At 43.1% G+C, this 19,794-nt stretch overlaps 1 protein-coding gene across 1 annotated transcript in view; it reads right to left on the bottom strand.

The window, feature by feature from the left end:
- LOC144797899 (extracellular calcium-sensing receptor-like) overlaps positions 1–18,847 on the bottom strand; it is a 37,805-nt gene extending 18,958 nt beyond the window's left edge. Inside the window, exons 1-2 of the mRNA XM_078668701.1 lie at positions 18,602–18,847; positions 16,732–17,562 (exon numbers count right to left, since the gene is read on the bottom strand). Of these exons, the coding sequence (XP_078524827.1) occupies positions 16,732–17,562; positions 18,602–18,775 (1,005 nt within the window). The 5' untranslated portion in view covers positions 18,776–18,847. The remainder of the gene's footprint in view (positions 1–16,731; positions 17,563–18,601) is intronic.
- Between the last annotated feature and the right edge of the window lie 947 nt (positions 18,848–19,794).

The following is a 19,794-nucleotide window of genomic DNA, read 5'->3' on the forward strand; positions in this document are numbered from 1 at the left end:
CTGATGATACTAGCAATCCTTTTGCTAAACTGTGTTCAACCTTTTTAAAGAAGTGCATGCACTTAAACCGTTTCCTTTCCACTGTCTTGGACAAAACTCTTCTTCTCTTCTGATGATGCCTGAGGTTGATCCATCTCCCTCTTCCACAGATAGGCATTCCGGTGACACACCATCTACAACAATCGTAAAAGCAGCTCCAGCCTTCAACACATTTCTAGACATAGATATCACTTCACAAGATGGCTGGGATGAGAGCTAGTTCCAAATGCATAGGGTTTCCTTGACTTTGAGAAACCTTTATCACACATGCGATAAAATCAGCAGAGACTCAATCTTCCTTCTAGTATTCTGAGCTGAGAAGACCTTGTCAGGACTAATAATGTTGGCAGATGTTTAACTCTACTTTAGTGGACTCCATTAATTTGGCACCCTGCGTCACAGGAAAATTGTATTCCCTAAATCTCAGTACAATAATAGTTCCTGTTGCCTTGAGGAGGGTCTGATTTTCCATGACGGAGGGCTCAGCACGTCTAGAATAAGGCAGCCAGAGAGTTAAAATTCATGGGCAAATATGCATTTGCTCAATGATACGGGGAGCGAGATAGATTGGGACATACACTAGCATCTCTGCTCAGACCTAACTGGGCTTGTCATATCACTCACATACAGGCATCTAAAGGCCATGACCTGCACACACCTGATGCCATTGTAAACATGTTTGCTGCATTCTATAGAGATTTGTACACCTCCAAATTGCAGGTTGATGCCACTGCTATTCGCACCCACCTAGAGAGGGCTAAGTTGGCATGTTGTGGCTCAAAGAATGCACTACACTGAATCAAACATTCACAGTAGAAGAGATAAAGTCTGTGATTCACCAGCTTAAGAATGACATTGCTCCTGGTAGTGATGGCGTCCCTGCTGAATTTGATACAGAATTTGCTAATAAGTAACTCTCTCTTTTGCTTCTGGCTGTCTAGGAGGGGGCATATGGGACAGGAACACTCAGTCCATGAGGGAGGCGCATTTTATAATGATTCTTAAGCCTGACAAGCGTCTTGAGCAATGCGATTCTTATTGCCCTCTTTCCCTTATAAATGTAAACAGTACGATTTCAGCTAAAATACTGGCAAACAGATCACTGCCCTTTATGACACAGCTGGTACGACCAGATCAATCTGGTTTTATTCCAGGGCTCCCCACCGCTAATAATCTTAGATCATTGTTTGCTCTCATGCATCAACTGGACCCTGGTCTCAAAGTTGTGTTGCAATTTTTGATGCTGCAAAGCCGATTGAAACTGTACAATGACCTTCCCCCTGGGGGTGCTGATTAGGATGGGACTGGGTGGGACTGTGACAAGATAAGTTCAGCTCCCCTACACTGACCCCAAGTGTGGTTCAATGGAGGAATATCTCCCATTTTTATGATAATTAGAGTGACACGTCAGGGCTGCCCCTCTTCCTCCTACTATTTGCCCTGAAAATTGAGCCCCTGACATGTCTCCTTCTGGAGTTCCATTGTAAACGTGGGATTCATCTGGGCAATTAGTATACACTATTATCCATGTATGCAGATGATGCTTTATTAGTGGTGCAGCATCTTGGCATTAATCTGGGCCCTATTAAAGGTGAGATAATACAATTTGGTAGCCGGGCGGGCTTTCAAATTAACTGGTCGAAGTCCACTCTATTTCCAGTTATGAGAGCTACCACATAGACCTCCTTGTCATACCCGCTACAGTGGCAGATGGGACTGGTCCACTACTTAGGCATCATTATACTTGTAGATCCACAGACGGTTTTCTAGAGAATTATGGGATATATGTTGAGGGCCTACATGGTTGAGTAGAATATTGGATCGTATTCCCTCTGTCTTTTGGCGGCAGATGGACCTGATGAAAATGATAATACTGCCTAAACTGCTCAATATGTTTCAGAATATACCTATTCCATTGAGCAAGTTCTTTTTTAACCAGTTGAACTCGCTTATGACTCGATTGGCCTTGGCCGGCAAGTATTCTCGTCTGAGCTGGAGTTGGTTATGCGTGCCATATGATAGGGACAGTTTTGCAGCCCAGGTTCAATTCATGCACCCCTGGATTCATAATTGCAGACATGGCCCACACATTGCTCTAGAAAATGTACACATACACCCACTTTCTATACAGGAAACCCCTTATTTTCGGTTTGCTAAACCAGTACAGGAGATCCACACGGTGAGATGCATGGCCTAGGCTTTGTCTAGACTGGGTACACTGTGGGGTGTTACTGTGATATACTCCCCATTCATCCTTATCAAACCCTATGGCCCTCTTCGTATAGACCGTTCTTTGGCTATGATGACTGATCTCAAGAAACATATAACTACATTGGGTGACCTGAAACATTCATTTAAACAGTGTAGGGAGTACTTGGAGAACGCAGAGTACGCACTCATGGACACCATTACATATGGCACACTTTTCCATGCTGCCTGTAGCCTTTATCAAACATTTCCTAAGGAACTACAGGAATGGTTGGTAATGTCCCTCCTTTTGTCCACACGATGCCCCATTAAATTTATCTTGCGCTTGCACTCTGTGGTTATGTCCCTGATAGATGGGAAATCACGCCAGGCACAATTGCAATGGGCTGAGGACCTAACCATTGAGGTCACAGATGTGATGTGGAAATATAGCTGTCAGCAGACTGCAGAGGTCTTACCCAACCATAGATATAGGTTAAACCACTATAAGTACCTGCAGCAGGCCAATACTGCTAATACTAAGGACGCTAGGGATAAAAGGTGTGGAGTATGGGATGTAGATCTCATTTGTTTCGCATGGAACTGTCTGGGCATTGCTATATTCTGGGACCAATTCTTGCATGCTGTGGAGACCATGACTCAACTTGGAATCTGGCTCTCTGTTGACACTGTGCAATTTGGTCATGTTAAAAATATTTCTAAGACGTTTCAAAAGCTCATCTCAACAGTGATTGTATTGGGTTAACGTAGAGTTGCCATAGTATGGGGATCTGTACTATTGCTGCTGAATGAGCAACATGTCTTTGTTCTCAATTTGGGGAATTGGGAATCATCTTTATTGAGTTGATGCTTTTCTCTGTCATAAGTCCTTTCCAACGGAATATTGCTTATGAATGGTTGACTCATGTTTTTTGCCGATTATTTCCATTTTGGCTCTGATGAGCTGCTGCATATTTGATTGCCTGTCAGTCAGTCAGTCAGTCAGTCAGTCAAACCACTTTATTCGATTAATTAAAATCATAAAAGTACAATACACAAAACAATAAACAAACTTATTATCATTAAATACATTGCCTGTCATGTATGCTGTATTATCTATAATGTTTAACTACTCAAGTCTATATCCAGAAAGCATCTATATCTGTGTCTTTCACAGGAAAATTCTAGGGCTATCTGTTTGATAAGGACATTTTCTTTAATTGTTTTGGCTCAGCGTGTGGCATGATCCTTTTTTCTAAAGGTGCTTTTTTTCTTCCTTTTAGCAGTTTGTCTAGCACTAATAACTAGGAAACTGGTGTTCCCCAGTTTCCCACGTTTGTTTGCTCAGAGATGGGGGACCTAGTCTCCACTCTCAATTGTCAAAATGTTAGTCTCTTTCAACTTTTATATGCAGTTCCAAAGAGGTGCAGCACTTTGTAGATATTGGGGTGTAGTAACTGCGCTCAGGGAAGATCACACATAACTCACTATGTAAACCAAGGTGCAGTGGCTTCGGCCAGGTGAGGCACCATTCATGTTTAACATGTGTGCAAGCAATATGTAAATTGGTTTTGGAACAATAAATACTACCCACAATGTGTGGGCAAGAGAGATATTTTATAAACACTGCTGGTGCACTGTCATTAATGTTCTATCAGCAGATCAATTGCAACTGAATGTTTGTAAGCATGGTGTTTGCAAGATGGAGGATGAATGTTGTCCACAGAGGACAAGAAAGACAGCTTACCAACATTATTCTTCGTTTTCAGTTTTTGGTATTTCATGCCTGGCCCTAAGGTTGACTTCGAGAGTAGGCCATTTGTATCCAGGTGCACATAGGGAGCTGCTTTTTTTTTTAACGCTAGAGTGCAGCAGAGAGCGGTAGACAAGACTATCGAGACTGAGGCCGTTACTCTGGGTCAGCGGGTCAGGTCGGCGATCTACGGAGCTACGGAGCTACGGAGCGGAGAGAGGCGGCGGCTTCGGGGGTACTCTGCGACTCCGGGGGCCCGCCCTGTTGGGGGTTCGCTGGGGCTCCGTGGCAGTGACGTGGCAGCGACGGCAGCAGGCCTGCGTTTTGCCTGCAGGTCTGTGAGAGAGACTGACGAGCCGCGGCATGCTGCATCTGCTGGTGAGCGGAGGACGGTCGAGCAAACCACGGGGCGGAGGAGTCCCGGAGCAGACCCAGCTGCACTCCGGAGCATCACGGAGCATCACGGAGCCGGCTTGTGCTAAGTGAGTAGGCAGGTGAGCACGGTCCCAGTGAGCCTCGGTGAGCCGGCTGCATGCGGTGAGCTGAGAGAGTGCTAAGCGTGTGATAGATTACGCTTTGCGCCTTTGGCTGCTGGCTGGCTGGCCGGTTCTTGTCTCCAAGGCTCCCCTCTCCTCCTTGCGGCTTTTGCAGCCTCTTTTCCCCTGTCTCCTCTGAGCCGCAGCACTGCAGAGTGTCACGGAGCATTAGTCAAGTGCAGTGTGGCGCACTAGTTTCTGGCGCTGCCATCAAAGTGCTGCTATAGAGTCCCTCGAATTTTCAAGCATCAGTGGAGGTGTTTAAGTTTGTGCCTCATCCCTCGCACCTCATACGCATTTGTCACACCTCTCCTTGCTCTGCTGTGCTGAAGGGGTCAGAAGGGGGCCGGAGCTGGTGCCCCCTGGCCGTGGAGGCAGGATAATAATCGGAGTCCTGCGAAGTTGTGTGAAGTTGTGTGAAGAGTTCTGTGGTAAGGCAAGGCAAGGCAATTTGAATCAGAGAATAAGGCACAGGGTGGTGAATTGCTCAACTGTTTATCTACTGCCCAAAAGACAAAGACAAAGACATACTCAAGCCATACCATGAGGTCTGGTAAAGTGAGAAAACCACCAGGGGATTAGATACCAGCCTCACGAGGTTCTCTCAAACGGAAAAGACTGGAGAAACTGAATGCTAATAAGGCAAACAGTCCAAAACGGAATCCACTCATCTCACCAATTGCATCTCTCTTTGAGAAGTCAATTCAAAATAAAAACTTGTCATGTTTAAGATTCCAGTTTTTGAAAGACCCGGGAGACGTATTATTCCCCTCAATGAAGGGAATCTTGGGCCTATCAACTCCAATTGCTCCTTCAACAACAAGAACTTCCACGGGGGAGAATATGGCGGCTATGCCATATAATGCTTTTTCACCATTACCAACGATAACTGCCCCTGGGAGACTTAGTACTCAACCAAGTGACACTTGTGATACTTGTGAGCCTAGTAAACATACTGAAGAATCGGAGGCTTTAGATAACATAGAAAAAACAACAGGAAGTTGGGGGAAACATAGAGAAGGTACAACAGTAGCTTTAGTACACACTACTCCTGTTGATAAACCAATGACATCTTCAATAAAACTGCAGCCCCCAAAAATGCAAACATCCACCAATCTAAGCCCAGCTTCAATAGATTCTACAGTTACTCAGGAAGTAAAAGGTGCGGCCGTGATGGAATTGGCGCCAGACGTGTTAGCCTGCCTCAGCCCCAATACAAGCCTATCGACAGAGAAAGGTGAACGTATGGTTGTGCCTGTTGAGTTCTTCCCACGCAACAGAAAGTCAGTGGGGGTAGGACCAATTGAGAGTAACATTGAGAGTAACAAGGATGACAGACACCTGGACTGTGAGCGCCTCACAGACCACTCACCGAGGCCAACGGGGCTCAGGGCGGTTCAATTGCCAGTAATAAACACAAACTACAATGATCCGTTAAAAGAGGAACCCATGACTAAAACATAAATGGACATGGTGTTTGTGAACCTGGTTTCACCACTTTTAAAAGCCTTGCAAACGTCCACTAAAACTTTGATAATGCAATCTGACAAGTTGGACATTCAATTCGATTTAATGAACATTATAGCGTCCAATATTGCTGGGATAAACACAAAGTTGGACAATCTGAACAACCTAATAATAAAAGGTCAAGCACATACTTATCAGTTACAATCCCCTTGCTCCTGTGGCCCCGTCCTGGATAAACTGAGTTCTCTTCCTATCATTCTTGAACAGATTCTAACATTAAATCAAAGACAGATCAACGCAGATCAGAAGTTGGATGGTCTGATCGGCTCCAACTCTGAAGTAATTGTACAGCATGACGAAATAACTCTAACTGCGTTAAGAACAAATGAGGCAATCACGGCCATGGTCAATGACAATATTAGTGAAGGAACCAACATAACAGTTGAGAAAGACTCCAGTAATAATGAGTCAGTAAAACGAATGTTAACCAAGAGACAAAGGAAAAAAGAGAGATCCTGGAACAAGGCACATCAAAAAATACTTGCAATTGTGGCAGCCATCCAGTTATATCAGCAAGTTACGACACATCTAAAGTTGGCAAACCATTGTCTACAACTGCTTCAAAAAGCCTTCAGCAAACAGGGACAGCAAATAAATCCTTACATATCACTAAAACCCTGCAAACTGAGATGGGCTGCACTAATCATCTGATCATTCCAAACCAAGATAGCAAGTGTAAGAATATAGGTGATCTGAGCATGGCGCCAGCAGTAAAAGTCAAGATCAAGCCTACTGAAGACTGTGACCAAGGTGTGGAAAAGGATGACATGGAGGGGCGATTGCAATCTAGTATCTGTACAGTGAAGTTAATACCATCTAAACTACAGGTAATTGATCAACCAGCAGATAAAAATACTGCCTCAGATTGTTTAATCAGTATTGCCCAAATGTCAGTGTATAGTCCAAAGGCAATACCAAATTCCTCGACACAAACAATAACAGATTTGGCAAATCCAACTAGAAAGGATTCACAGTATCGTGAGCACCAAAGACTGAACGTGGAGTTAAACTCCCCGACGCAGAAAACATTAAAATTTTGTGTAAGGAACTCAGAAGTTGCTCATGTAAAGACGGAACTTGGCATTCCGAAATGGCCAATCAATCAAGAATCCGGAATAGAGTTGCATAAAATAATCTGGGCACCAGAGTGCAAGACACAGGGGGCCCATGACATACTGAATAGGTCCAACATTCTGAAGTTACTAGCTGAATTTGATGACCTAAAAGATATCAAAACAACAGATCTTGAGCAGGTTCAATTTCTTAAAGGCTTTAATGGTATACCAATAAATCAGTCCCTGACAACCTGGAAATCAACAAAAATAGCAGAAGCCATTATGGGAAAAACTGATATTTTTCAATCTTGGGGCATTCAAATATCTTACCAAATTTCCCCACGCTACCCGCCTCCACTGAAGAGGTCGGGCGGAGTTCAACTTATTAGGAAAATTAATGATGCATATACAAACCAACAAAAACATGTATACTCAATTCTATTCAAAGCAAAGGGTAGAAGTGAACCTTTACAAGCATGTGATCAAACAGCACGGCATAACGGGGAGTCACAAAACACCATGGATAACTGGAAATGACTCCCTGGAATGTTAAATGCAAAACGTATGGTCTGACCGTTCAAAGGTAAACTGAAACAAGATACAAATAAGGTCATACATGTGTTATCTTGGAACATTGCAGGTGCAAAAAGACTATTAGAAGGATGCCTACCATTGGAAGAATGGCGCGGTTGTGACATAATTGCGCTACAGCAAACTTGGCTACAAGAAGAAATAGCACTAGTGGGGTTTATACACCATAACGTAGTTGCTGAAAAATGTAAGATGTATGCAAAAACTCCTAGGCAATCTTAACAGTAGAGAACAAGTAACTAGACCCAAATGCAAAAGGAACAGGCAAAAAAAGGGGATATGATCATTTGTAAAAAGCAAACATGTTTTTAATGTACATAATAAAAATCATATAGAAAACTGAAGTTACTCAGACTATATGACAATTCAAATATAAAAATATATGCAATTAATACATATAATGACACAAATTACAACATTTTAAATAAATAAAAAGACACCATCAATTACTAAAAAGTGTCTGCAAACAAGATGAAGATAAAGTACTTGACGCCTTCTTCAGGAGCCACAAGTTACAATAAGGGGAGACAGGAAAAACACACAGTTGTTATCTTTATAGAGATGACAGGTAGACGATATACCTGTGAAATTGGTATGTCGTATCCTTGCCGAAAACTTATTAATAGAACGTCCCGCTAGAGATGAATAGCGCAAAACTTGAGAACGCAGCCGGTAGATATTCATTCGCTGTGTCCTAGCAAATAGCTTGGTTAGTTTTTCTAGAATCCCGATAAATAATACTCGAGACGTGTGTGTTTAAAATTTCTCAGCGTCAATAATGTGCTTGAATTAATATGCCTGAGCAAAGTGTAAACATATACTGCCGTTAATCTATATCCCACAAATGACTGGCGTGTAGATGATCAATGTTATGTTTTTGTATTCCACAAGGAAAATGGCTGATATAGGAAACACTTAAAGCCGGATAAAGCTTACAAAGTTGCTGCGGTGCGGCGTACCGTCAGCCGAAAATAGAATCAATCTGAAAAATGTAAGAGCCATGGACGTGCCATTGGTGGCCTTTCAGTATATGTGTCCTCATACCTAAAAATTAATTCAGTCCAACTACAATCACCAGACCCTAGTATTCAGCTAATCAAACTATCAGATCAACACACAAATAATTCTAAGCCAACAATCCTGGTTAATTATTGCACGCAACCCAAAATCAAGGAGAAAAAGTTAAAGAATGCGATATTGTGCAATGTCATTACTGACCTTTGGCCCTCAGACCCACTATCCAATATAATAATCACTGGTGACTTTAATTCCAACCTGATCCTAACACCGGAAGAGGATGATAAATTATCAGCTGATAACATCTACTGGGGTGTTCCCCAACAGATGCAAGGTGGTCTTGGAATACGGAAGGATCGACTAGCAACCGAAATGGTGACTGAACTGGAGTTCCTTGGGTTGCGTGCATTGAATGGGAGGTTTCCTGAAGATCAACCCCCCAGTAAAACATACTATGGTCCACACTCTCAATCCACCTTGGACTTTACAATGGTCAGTCTTTCAATAATCCCCTTCGTGACCAGCTTTCAAATTGAGTTTACTCTGTTGAGTGACCATGCAATGCAACACACTAAAATCAACCTCAATAAGGAAAGACTGCAACCGTCATACATGTTAGAAGGTCAGCTAAGTTCTGTTAACCTGAAACGCATAAATTGGTCCAACACCAATGATCACAAGTGGTTCACTATAATGAAGGACACACTGAGCGAGATCGGGAATGCATCAACGGATGTGATTCAAGCATGGTCCCATTTTCTGCAAAAACTAAAACAAAAAATGAAGTTGCCAGTTATGAAATCCAGTATAGAAGAACCAAAAAAAAACATCCGAAAGAGCTACAAGACCTGCGTAGACAACTTCAGAAAACTCAAAGGAAGATAAAGCTGGCTGACCGTGGTACTAGTCAATGGGCCAGCTTTCGTACACAAAGAAAAGAATATAAAAATAAGGTCTGGGAACATAAAAGGTCAACTAATGAGAGATTTTGGTCCAAATTAATTTTCAGTTCAAAACTCCAGAATACTAATACATTTTGGCAAACCATAAACCAGCTAACAAGACCCTGTAACGCCCTCACATCAAATGTGCAGGAATCGGAGTGGGTATCGTTTCTTGCTACAAAATTTACAGATATCTCAGCAAAAACTCCGAGTAACACTCTTTGTCTAAACAGTCAAAATAAAACGTGCCCTACAGAAGAACAAGGGAGACAACCTTTGACTAGTAATCCCTGTAACGTATCTACCACTGTTCCTCAGAATAAACAATATACGGCGGAAGAGATCATTAAACTGATCAAACAAGCTAAACCCAATGGGGCGCCAGGCCGGAATGGCATCCCGCAAGCAGCTTACAAACATGCTCCGCAATTTTGGGGACCCCGTCTGGCGCATCTGTTTTTGGATGTGCAAAACTGGAACAGAGTACCCGAAAGCTGGCAAGGATCCATATTTACGCCAATCTACAAAGGTGGAGAAAGATCAAATCCAAATAACTATCGCCTAATAGCATTGCAGGACGTTGAGGCAAAATACTTTGCAACGCTTCTCTTAAATGATTTGGTCACTTGGTCAAGTGAAAAAGAGCTGATACCCATTAATCAGACAGGGTTCAAGAAGGGGATAGGTACAACGGCAAATATCCTATCCATCACTATGATCGCGGAGAAGTGTATTACCAGCAAACGGGACCTGAACCTGTGTTTTATTGATCTTCATGCCGCATTTGACAGTGTGGACCGTAACTTATTGTGGTCGAAATTGAGAGCATGGGCAATACCGGAGAGTATTTTAAGGGGTTTGCTGTTATTTTATTCCAGTACTTGGTCGCAAGTAAAAATAGGGAATGGCACACGGTTGTCGAGAAAAGTCTTCACATCAATTGGACTTAAACAGGGGTGTGTCCTTGACCCTCATCTATTTAATCTCTTCATCTCGGATCTCACCGGGAAACTGAACAATTGTAATGCGCACCCACCCAAACTAGGCGACCTACAGCGGACCCACTTGGCCTACGCCGATGATATAGTACTCATGAGCCTAACGAAAGTTGGTTTAACCAGATTAGTAACAGAACTCTCAACATTCCTGTTGGCAAATAAGTTGGCTTTAAACGTTTCAAAAAACAAATCCATGTTGATAACCAATCGCCGTGGATCTAATTGCAATATCTGGCCAAAAGGAAAACCACTAGAGAGAGTCTCAGCATACAAGTATTTGGGTTTCCATCTGGATGATAAGCTTGATTTTAAAGAACAGAAGAAATACCTGACGCAAAGAGCGGGTGCCCTGATATTTGGACTAAGCACTTTGACAAAAAAACTTGAAGGGCCATCACTTAAACCTTTAATAATTGTGATGGCCAACAAAGTTCTTCCAACACTGTCCTAGGCAAGCGAGGCAATGCATGGAAAGGACATAGACCTACTTAATAGCTTAACAACAAAAATTTACAAGAAGGTCTTATGATTACCCAGGATGGCGTCGCCAGCCCAAATGCGACTAGAATTGGGCATAAAAAACGAAACTCTGGGCAGATTATACTCATATATCAAGGTATGGTACCAGATCAAGCAAAAAGCAACTAATAATAACCTTAATACACACCTATGGCAAGAGCTCAAATCCCCCAAAAAATCCAAAGCAAATCAATTCCTCACGTACGCTTTGGAGGTGACTTGTTCAAAAACCCTATGGGATAAGAATCTGTCATTTGCTGCACTAAAACAGGCATTAAATAAAGTGGCCAAACTCCATTCATTGGTATTGGACAAAGAGACTTTTTCCCATCGCTCGCACTCCTGGGCTGTGATAATCGGCTATAAAACACAACCTCAATATCATCTCCTACGCTGATGACACTCAGCTGATCCTCTCACTCACCGAAGACCCAACAACCGCCAAAACCAACCTACAAGAAGGGATGAAAGAAGTAGCCGAGTGGATGAAGCACAGCCGTCTGAAACTGAACTTGGACAAAACGGAAGTCCTCATCTTAGGCTCATCCCCTTCCGCCTGGGACAACTCTTGGTGGCCAACGGCCCTAGGAAAAGCCCCCATACCGACGGACCATGCGCGGAACCTGGGCATCATCCTGGACTCCTCACTCTCGATGACTAGACAAGCCAACGCCGTCTCATCTTCATGCTTCAACATCCTACGCATGCTCAAAAAAACATTTCACTGGATCCCCACCGAAACAAGAAAAACGGTCACCCACGCACTTGTTACAAGCCGTCTGGACTACGGAAACACCCTTTACGTCGGTACCACCGCGAAACTACAGAAAAAACTCCAACGCATCCAAAATGCTTCAGCCAGACTCATACTGGACATCCCCCGCACAGACCACATCTCCGCTCACCTGAAAGACCTTCACTGGCTCCCCGTCAACAAAAGAATAACGTTCCGTCTCCTCACCCACGCACACAAAGCCCTATACAAACTTGGACCTGATTGTCTCAACACGCGTCTTTCCTTCTACACCCCCACCCGCGAGCTCCGTTCGTCCAACCAAGCCCTCGCTGCTGTTCCGCGCATCCACAAAGCCACCATGGGAGGAAGATCCTTCTCCTACTTAGCAGCCAAGACCTGGAATTCCCTTCCCATCCACCTCCGCCTTACTCAGGATCACCTAGCTTCAGAAAACAACTTAAAACATGGATATTCGATAAGTAAACCTCCCCCCCTTCCTCAAGCGCCTTGAGACCCCATGGGTATGTAGTGCGCTATATAAATTCCGACTTGACTTGACTTGACTAACCCCAGCAGTGTACTTGGAAACAACATATTCCATTTTCATTAAAAGAAAGCTGATGTTATTGAGATTTGGCAAATTCCCGACATTAGCAGAGGAACCAGCTTGGAAACAGCATGTAGCTGTAACATGTCGATTGTGTGGTAGCCCCAAAGAAGATCTAATACACATAATTTGCCATTGTAAGAAGTTGTCTAAGGAACGCTCATACCTTTTAAAGCATAGTTTTCGGATCAAGAAGCTTCGAACATGTAGATCTGCTATTATTGGAAGCTTGGATATAACTGCCCCTTGAATGCATTGCAAGTTGGTGAAGTTCTTGCAAGCATTTGAGAAACATCTTAAACAATATGAAGATCCCAACTGTTAATAATCAGGATAAACATTGACTCTTAATTCTCGTTCTTATAAAATGTTTTTTTTAATCCTTTTTAAATGATAATTCATAAACTTTTATAATGTGTGTGCGAAATACATCAAATTGTTATGCTTTTAATTAACTAAACAATAAAGTTTAAATTTCACATATGGAGCTGCTTCTACAATATATTCTGGCACAAGGCATGGCGTGCCTATCCCAGTGCCCAGTTCAGTGGGGAAACACTTAACCACCTGATTAGCTCTATTTTATGTTTTGTGGAATACACTGACTCTGAAAGTGACCTGCTGCTCTCCATCCACAACCTTTTGCAAGCATGGACTGGAACCTCCCTCCACCTTGCAAAAAACCTGGAGGACCCTTATTCTGCGTGTCTCACAATAGAGGGTACAGATGGAAGTCCGACTTGCACAGTAATCTTTAAAATTGTCACAGCCGTTGCTTTTTATCAAAACATTTTACCAGGTGTAACCTGGCAGATCTGAGGGCAAATTTACAAACCCATATTGCCACTGGAGCGTCACATTTTTTGATGCTCCGGTGGCAGTGTGTGCTGGTCCATATTTACAAGGACACACAAAGCACTTTGCATGGCTTTACACAGCCTTATAAATATGCCCCTCTTTCATGCAGTACTCTGCAGCAAAGGGGTGTGTCATCGGTGTTGCTATGGGTGTTCCCACCAGAACCCCAAGTATTTTTGATATTGCCCCAGACTCACAAGGATTTGGAAATCTGAGGTAGTGACAAAAATTAACGCCTTTCCAGGGGAAGCATTAAAGTGGTACAACGAGAAGAAATACTTTTATTTCTCCTTGTTTTTTGCTCTTTCTATATGTACTGTACTCAGCAGCACACATAGAAGGAGCAAAACACATAGTGGGAGCAAAACGCCATTAATGATTGTTTTTGTGCAGGAAGGTGTCCGTTCCTACACAAACACAACCATCCCTGCAACACAGGCAACCTTGCACCATGGATCAAAGTGCTAGGGTGCCACGCATCCCACTTCAATTCTGGATCCCTACCTAGATTCACCTCATTTTCTCAGTTTTCTTGTGTAGTCATCTGGAGTACTTTATTGTGAGTATAAGAGTTGCATCATTTAGTTATTCTTCACGCAGCTTTTGGTGACGTTTCTGTCATTGCCACGATTTCTGCCCCAGTCTACCTCTCTAGTTCCAATCTCTGATCTACTAAATTTGGTGCATGGGTTCCTGAAGTGGTGCTTGTCTGCTGTTTGTGCACTGGCACAGGAGAGAGGGCAGGGTGCACCACATTGTTGTAAATATGCAGCATCTCTGTGTTTTTTAAATGATGCAGCTCGGCGCAGGAAAAGTGCTTGTGGCGCCTCACTGTGTCATTTATTTGTATATATGCCCCTAATCCTAGATAATGGCCATCAACACCAAATTACCTACAGAAATGAGTGTGGTAACTCCAATTTCTGGGAACTGCCTAAATCCGAAGGGGTTACCCGGCATTTCCAAGGTAATTCTGCATTCCAAAAGGACTTATTGCTGTGGTCTGACTTACTCACTTATGAAGCTCTGCCTGCCTTACCATCATGGAAGCCTCCGCAAGACCAAGAGGTCCAGAGACAGTCATTTTAGCAAAAGCATTGCAATGCTGCTGTCTTTTCGTTTTCAGAATTATTCTGGGGTTTGTTATCATTTATTGAACTCAAACATCCTTTAATGCATAGTAGTCAATGGAACCCATGATTTCCCTGTATTGTGTTACATTTCTTTTTCATTATGCTTGTATGATTTTTACTATATAACTCTGTTGTTTATATTTATAATTTGATGTATTCTTACGTTGCTGTGGTCTAACAGCCCTGGCTGGACATGCACACCTTTCTATCAACAGTAATGATTGTGTTGTACTACACCTGCACTCAGTGACATATCGCAAAACGATGGGGCCCCACTACAGAATGTGAAGAGGAGCCACTTAGGGGCTCATTTATGAAGAAGTCACACAGTGCAGCTCAGCATCTCACCTTGCTGCTCTGTGCTGCGTGACAGGTAAAGAGCAGGAATGCGCAGTATTTAAGACAATACTGCACATTCCTGTCCTTTCTAATGAGCTGCTGCCTGTATGGCACCACTTCCCTCACGAAAATAATCCTGGGAACCATATTCTTCTTTTTATGTTTGCTGGAAAATGCACCACACATAGAAGGAGGAAGAAACAAGGAGAAATAGAGATATTTCTCCTCGTTACCTAACCTTCTGGTGTATTCCTGGGTCAAAAACTATAGGAGTTGTGCGGGAACACCCACGCAGGTCCATGGGATACCTTTTCAGGATAGAGTAACCAACACAATGCAGCCCTTTGCGCTGCATTCCATTACTCCAATGTATGAAGCCACTCAGGGCCATGCAAAGTGGCTTTGCATGGCTCCAGAAATCAGATTTAAGTTTTGAGTTGCATGTGTACCATCTTGCTTGGTGCAAACGCAACACAAACCTCCTCATAAATAATCCCCTAAGTGTCCCATATTTCACAGGTATTAGTTAACTTGTGGCTGTAGGGGGCCCAGAAAGGTTGAGGGCCCTCTGTGCTGCTGGGGCTGCAGGGGCTGCACTACTTCCATTGATCTTGGCCTTAAAGTCTCATACTACTTGGAGAGTGAAGGAGGCATAGCAGTTCACCTTTCCCCCCACATGCCATTCACTTAGAGGCACTGTTTAAAAGTGCTTGGCTGCCCCTGTGATGCAGAGGTTGGGCTAAAGCCTGACCCTAACTAATTGAGGATCTTGCCTAACTCATTTCTCATTAAATCCAGCAAGATGTTCTGTAGATTCCTCTAAAGGATTATTTGCCTACATGCCCAATGGAGAGTAAAATAACGAAAATATACTCATTCGTCCCGGTCGGCATGATGGAGGGATATTGTGCTCTAGATAGTGGCTGAGTTTTAGGCCACATTTAAAAAAGTGATGTATGAAAATGTGCAGGTGCTTTCAGTGACTGGGAAAATATTTCAGAATTATCTTTGCCAGTCCCACCTCTTTCCACCCCTACCTCAACTCAGTATCAGAATGGTGTTTTAATGGAGTTCTGCTCTCTCCAGTTAAAGCAACGCAGATAAGCAACTTGTCGTGCTGCGTTGTGTGAACCTTTAGTAAAGCTGCCCAATGTGTGTGCACTCAGGTCTCACGGACATTTTGCTTCCCTCAAAGATGGTTTTGCATATTTTTGGTGGGTACCAGATATTTCCAGTACAAAGTTCTGTCATATATGGCCTGGGATCAGCATCCAGGGGTTTCATCATGGCGGTGATAGTGGTGGCGGCTTCTGAGACCAAAGGAAATGACTACCTACCCATCCTATCATATATATATATATATATGAATGGCTGACTGGTGAGTGCTTACAACCTACCCGTGAATGTGGAGAAATATTCTGTGGTTCAGACTCAGAGGCAAGGCTTGGCCTTCGGATTGGCCACTTTTCTCAAGGATATTTTTCTTTAACAAAGTCCAATGCTGTGTAAGAGTAGTTTGGACAGACATGAAATGACCACTGAGGAAGAGGGATATCAACTACCAGCGATCATTACAGTGCATGATTTATATTAAATACATTAATGTTATTGGTGTGCCATGCATAAACTTTCCAATGTGTCTCTGAGCTCTGCTTTTTTTTCTCCAGTTCATCCTGAAATGTAGTCCTTATAAACTCAGATGTAATTGTGGTTGCATTGTTGTGTCAGGAGGCACTGTGGTTAAATAAGTTTTCATAGGAAAACAGATATGACAATGTAGGCATTTTTTGGTACAATATTTATATCATTTTCGTAGTATAAAAAAATAAAGAAAATGCACTGCCCCATTTTGAGGAAAAAAGGACTTTCCAAACAATGTACACAAAGCTCACCTGCCAGGGCTGTACATTTATGATATCTGCACAAGTCCCCTGATGGAAGGGGCCGTGCTCCTGTCTGCAGGAACTTAGATCTTGCAAAGCCATTGCAAGTGCATATGCTGCATTGTAGGAGTTGTAGGTGATCCGTAAATTGGTCTCATCGAAGATCCTAGGAAGTCCACTCAGCGTTTCGGTGCCTGTGCACATTCGAGAGGTGTTCATCCACAAGGAAGCCTCTGATGCTTTTGGGTCAACCCACTTGCACCCAAACACTTCTTCCCAAAACATTCTGATGAACATGTCATCCGGAGATATTTCAGGATTGAGGCTGGTGAAATATTCTTGGAAGCCAGGCATTTCTCCATGGTGGACTGCAAAACCAACTGTGCCGGTAAGGAGCTCTCTGTACTTTTCCACGGAAAACAAGGCAGATGTTGACCAGCCTTCACTGGCGATCCACACCTTCTGGGTAACATTCTGCCAGGCTAACTCATTCAGCAGTGGTGCCAGACCTGTATCAAGAGCGAAGATGACAACTGCATCAGCAGTGGAGGTTTTAATGACCTGAACAATGTGTAAGGCATTTCTGTCTGCTTGGTTGAGGATAATGTTCTCAGAGAAGGCAATACAAGCACCAGAATTGAGGAGTTCCTGCTTAACAACTTGAATGCCCTGTTGGCCATAGTCATTGTCATCAGCCACGAGACCCACCCATCTCCAACCAAAGTGCAACACCATCTGGGCCATTCCCCGGGACTGGAAGTCATCGCTAGGGATGGTCCGGAAAAAAGAAGGGAATTGAATCCTGTCACTCAGGAGGGCATTTGTTGACAAATAACTGATCTGTCCAAAACAAAAAATAGCTCATATTTATTACTTTTATTAGTTCAGCAAAATACATGCATATAATGTCTACGCTCGAAGTCTTAAACTCATTGACTGTTAATCAATATCTAGATTTTAAGAATTTCGAACACTAAATCTCAGATACCAGAGGTACATAGTACTTTTGACTTTCACCTGAAAAGCAGAGGTCAGCATAGACCTTCAGATCGGAATTTGTAGCAAGTTTTGAGGGCTTTGATTTATTTGTATAGAGTTTGAGCGGGAATTTAGGGCCAGTTAATTTATGGGCTGTGTGGTCACCCACGCTACGCAAAGCAATGATATGCAACAGTAAGAATTGCACTCAATGGCTTCAATAAACTTTTGAGTGCATCAAAAGTTGATGCAAGCACAACGCAAAATGGAATGATGTTGTATACTGCAAAACTCTTGAAAATGAATGCAAAGATGGAGCGACAGGGCGATTACACAGCAGTCACCCTTGGAAGTCCACGCAAATCCAGACCAATTGAAGTTACCCGAATTAGCGTATCTTTGATTTGCATGCATTACTCATGGCAGATGAAAACAAAGGGAAAAATAGGGCAAAGGGATATTGTGTGGGTTTACCATTCCTAATACGATGGCATGCTTGACGCCTGGGCAGTTGTCTGCCTGAATACAGTTGTACTGGACTATGTGCTGCAAGTATAAACTTGCTGCAGACACCGTTTTCTCATCACAACGGTAAATCACGCTTAGAGTTGCACAAACACAACTTTATTAGAGTTTGCACGGTAGATGACATCATCAGCATGCAATGCATTGTAAATAGAAGGTAACACACTTTTCTCCTAAACGCGCAGCACAGCACTGCACGTTTTTCCACAGCATTGTGTTGCATGATTCCTGTCAACTGTGGGAGGTGCCTCCTGTCTTGTATCCAAATGTGATCATTTTTGGTCTCTCTGACCCTACGCTCCTTAAAAAGTCAATGGAATGCAATACATACAGTCAATAATATGAACATAATCACACAATAAAAGTGCTATATCACCTGGGGCATCCGCATGAGACCCAGGACTCGTGCTATCATCATGGAGTTGGAGGACCCTCCATCCCCAACGATGCCAGCCAGTGGCGGGTGGTGCAAGCAGCGGTAGTTGGGAACGGGTTCCTTCTGCCCCGCCAAGAGCCAGAAGGTGCCTTGCAGTGCCCGCTGGCGCATCATGCAGGAGTCATAGATCCAGAAGCCCAGGGTGACGTTGGGAAGGAGGTCCGGGCTCTTGTTAATCTCCTCGATGGCAAAGGTCATGGCCCGAAGCCACTGGTAGTTCTGTGCACTGAATCTGGAATATAGAGTGGGAGGAGTCGTCAGGCAGACATGGCCATAACATGGCGGCCAAGAAAGAGAAGCTTAGATGCAGCCAAAAAACAGTGAATGCAAAATATACACTAAAATGGTTCATGCTGTTGAATTAATATGCATTTTTATTTCAATGTATTTATTTCTGGGGAGCATCCGTTAAAACAAGCACTGGAAAAGCAAATTGGTTAGTCATTTGGGACCTATTGGCTTTGCTAATGGTTTCATCCATTTGGCACAGCATAGAATCATGTGATTCTGCGCCTGAGGCATTTTTCCACATAATTATCAATTTGCCTCTCTTGCTAAATACAATGCCGTCTACAGCCTATTTTGCGAATTCCTACAAAGAAAACTGTCCCTAGCTCAAATCGATCCAATGGTACTAAAAAACAAAAAGTGCCGCATATGGTGTTACTGAGGCAAATGCTTTGCTAACTAAGTTGGTCAGCTTTCTGTTGATGATGATCTATTTAGTGTGACATTGGTACTAATGAGGTGAGACATTTAACATAATAGTGTGCCGCTTTACACTGTATATTTTGCCATTTCTTGGCACACAATTTAGTTCACCCTGGTGCATAATTTCGTCTTGCATTGCCACTTCCTTGCAAATGCCACTGTTATACTATACACACCAATGAGACCAATGTCCCTTTCAGGATCTTCTCTCACTGGTACGGATGGGTGATGTGTCAAAAACTAAATTCTGCATTATTTATTTGGGAGGAAGCATGAACCAGCATTTTTTGGACTGGTACTTCAGTGTCACATCAGCTCACATGCACCAGCAGGAGTGAATGGGGTTGGTGCCGGACTGATGCATTTATTTAAACTACTCTTAACATGACCCGGATGTGCATCTCAGACGTAAATTTTCTGTC

This window comes from Lissotriton helveticus, chromosome 12 (assembly GCF_964261635.1).
Source record: "Lissotriton helveticus chromosome 12, aLisHel1.1, whole genome shotgun sequence".
In the NCBI taxonomy this organism is placed as follows: Eukaryota; Metazoa; Chordata; class Amphibia; order Caudata; family Salamandridae; genus Lissotriton; species Lissotriton helveticus.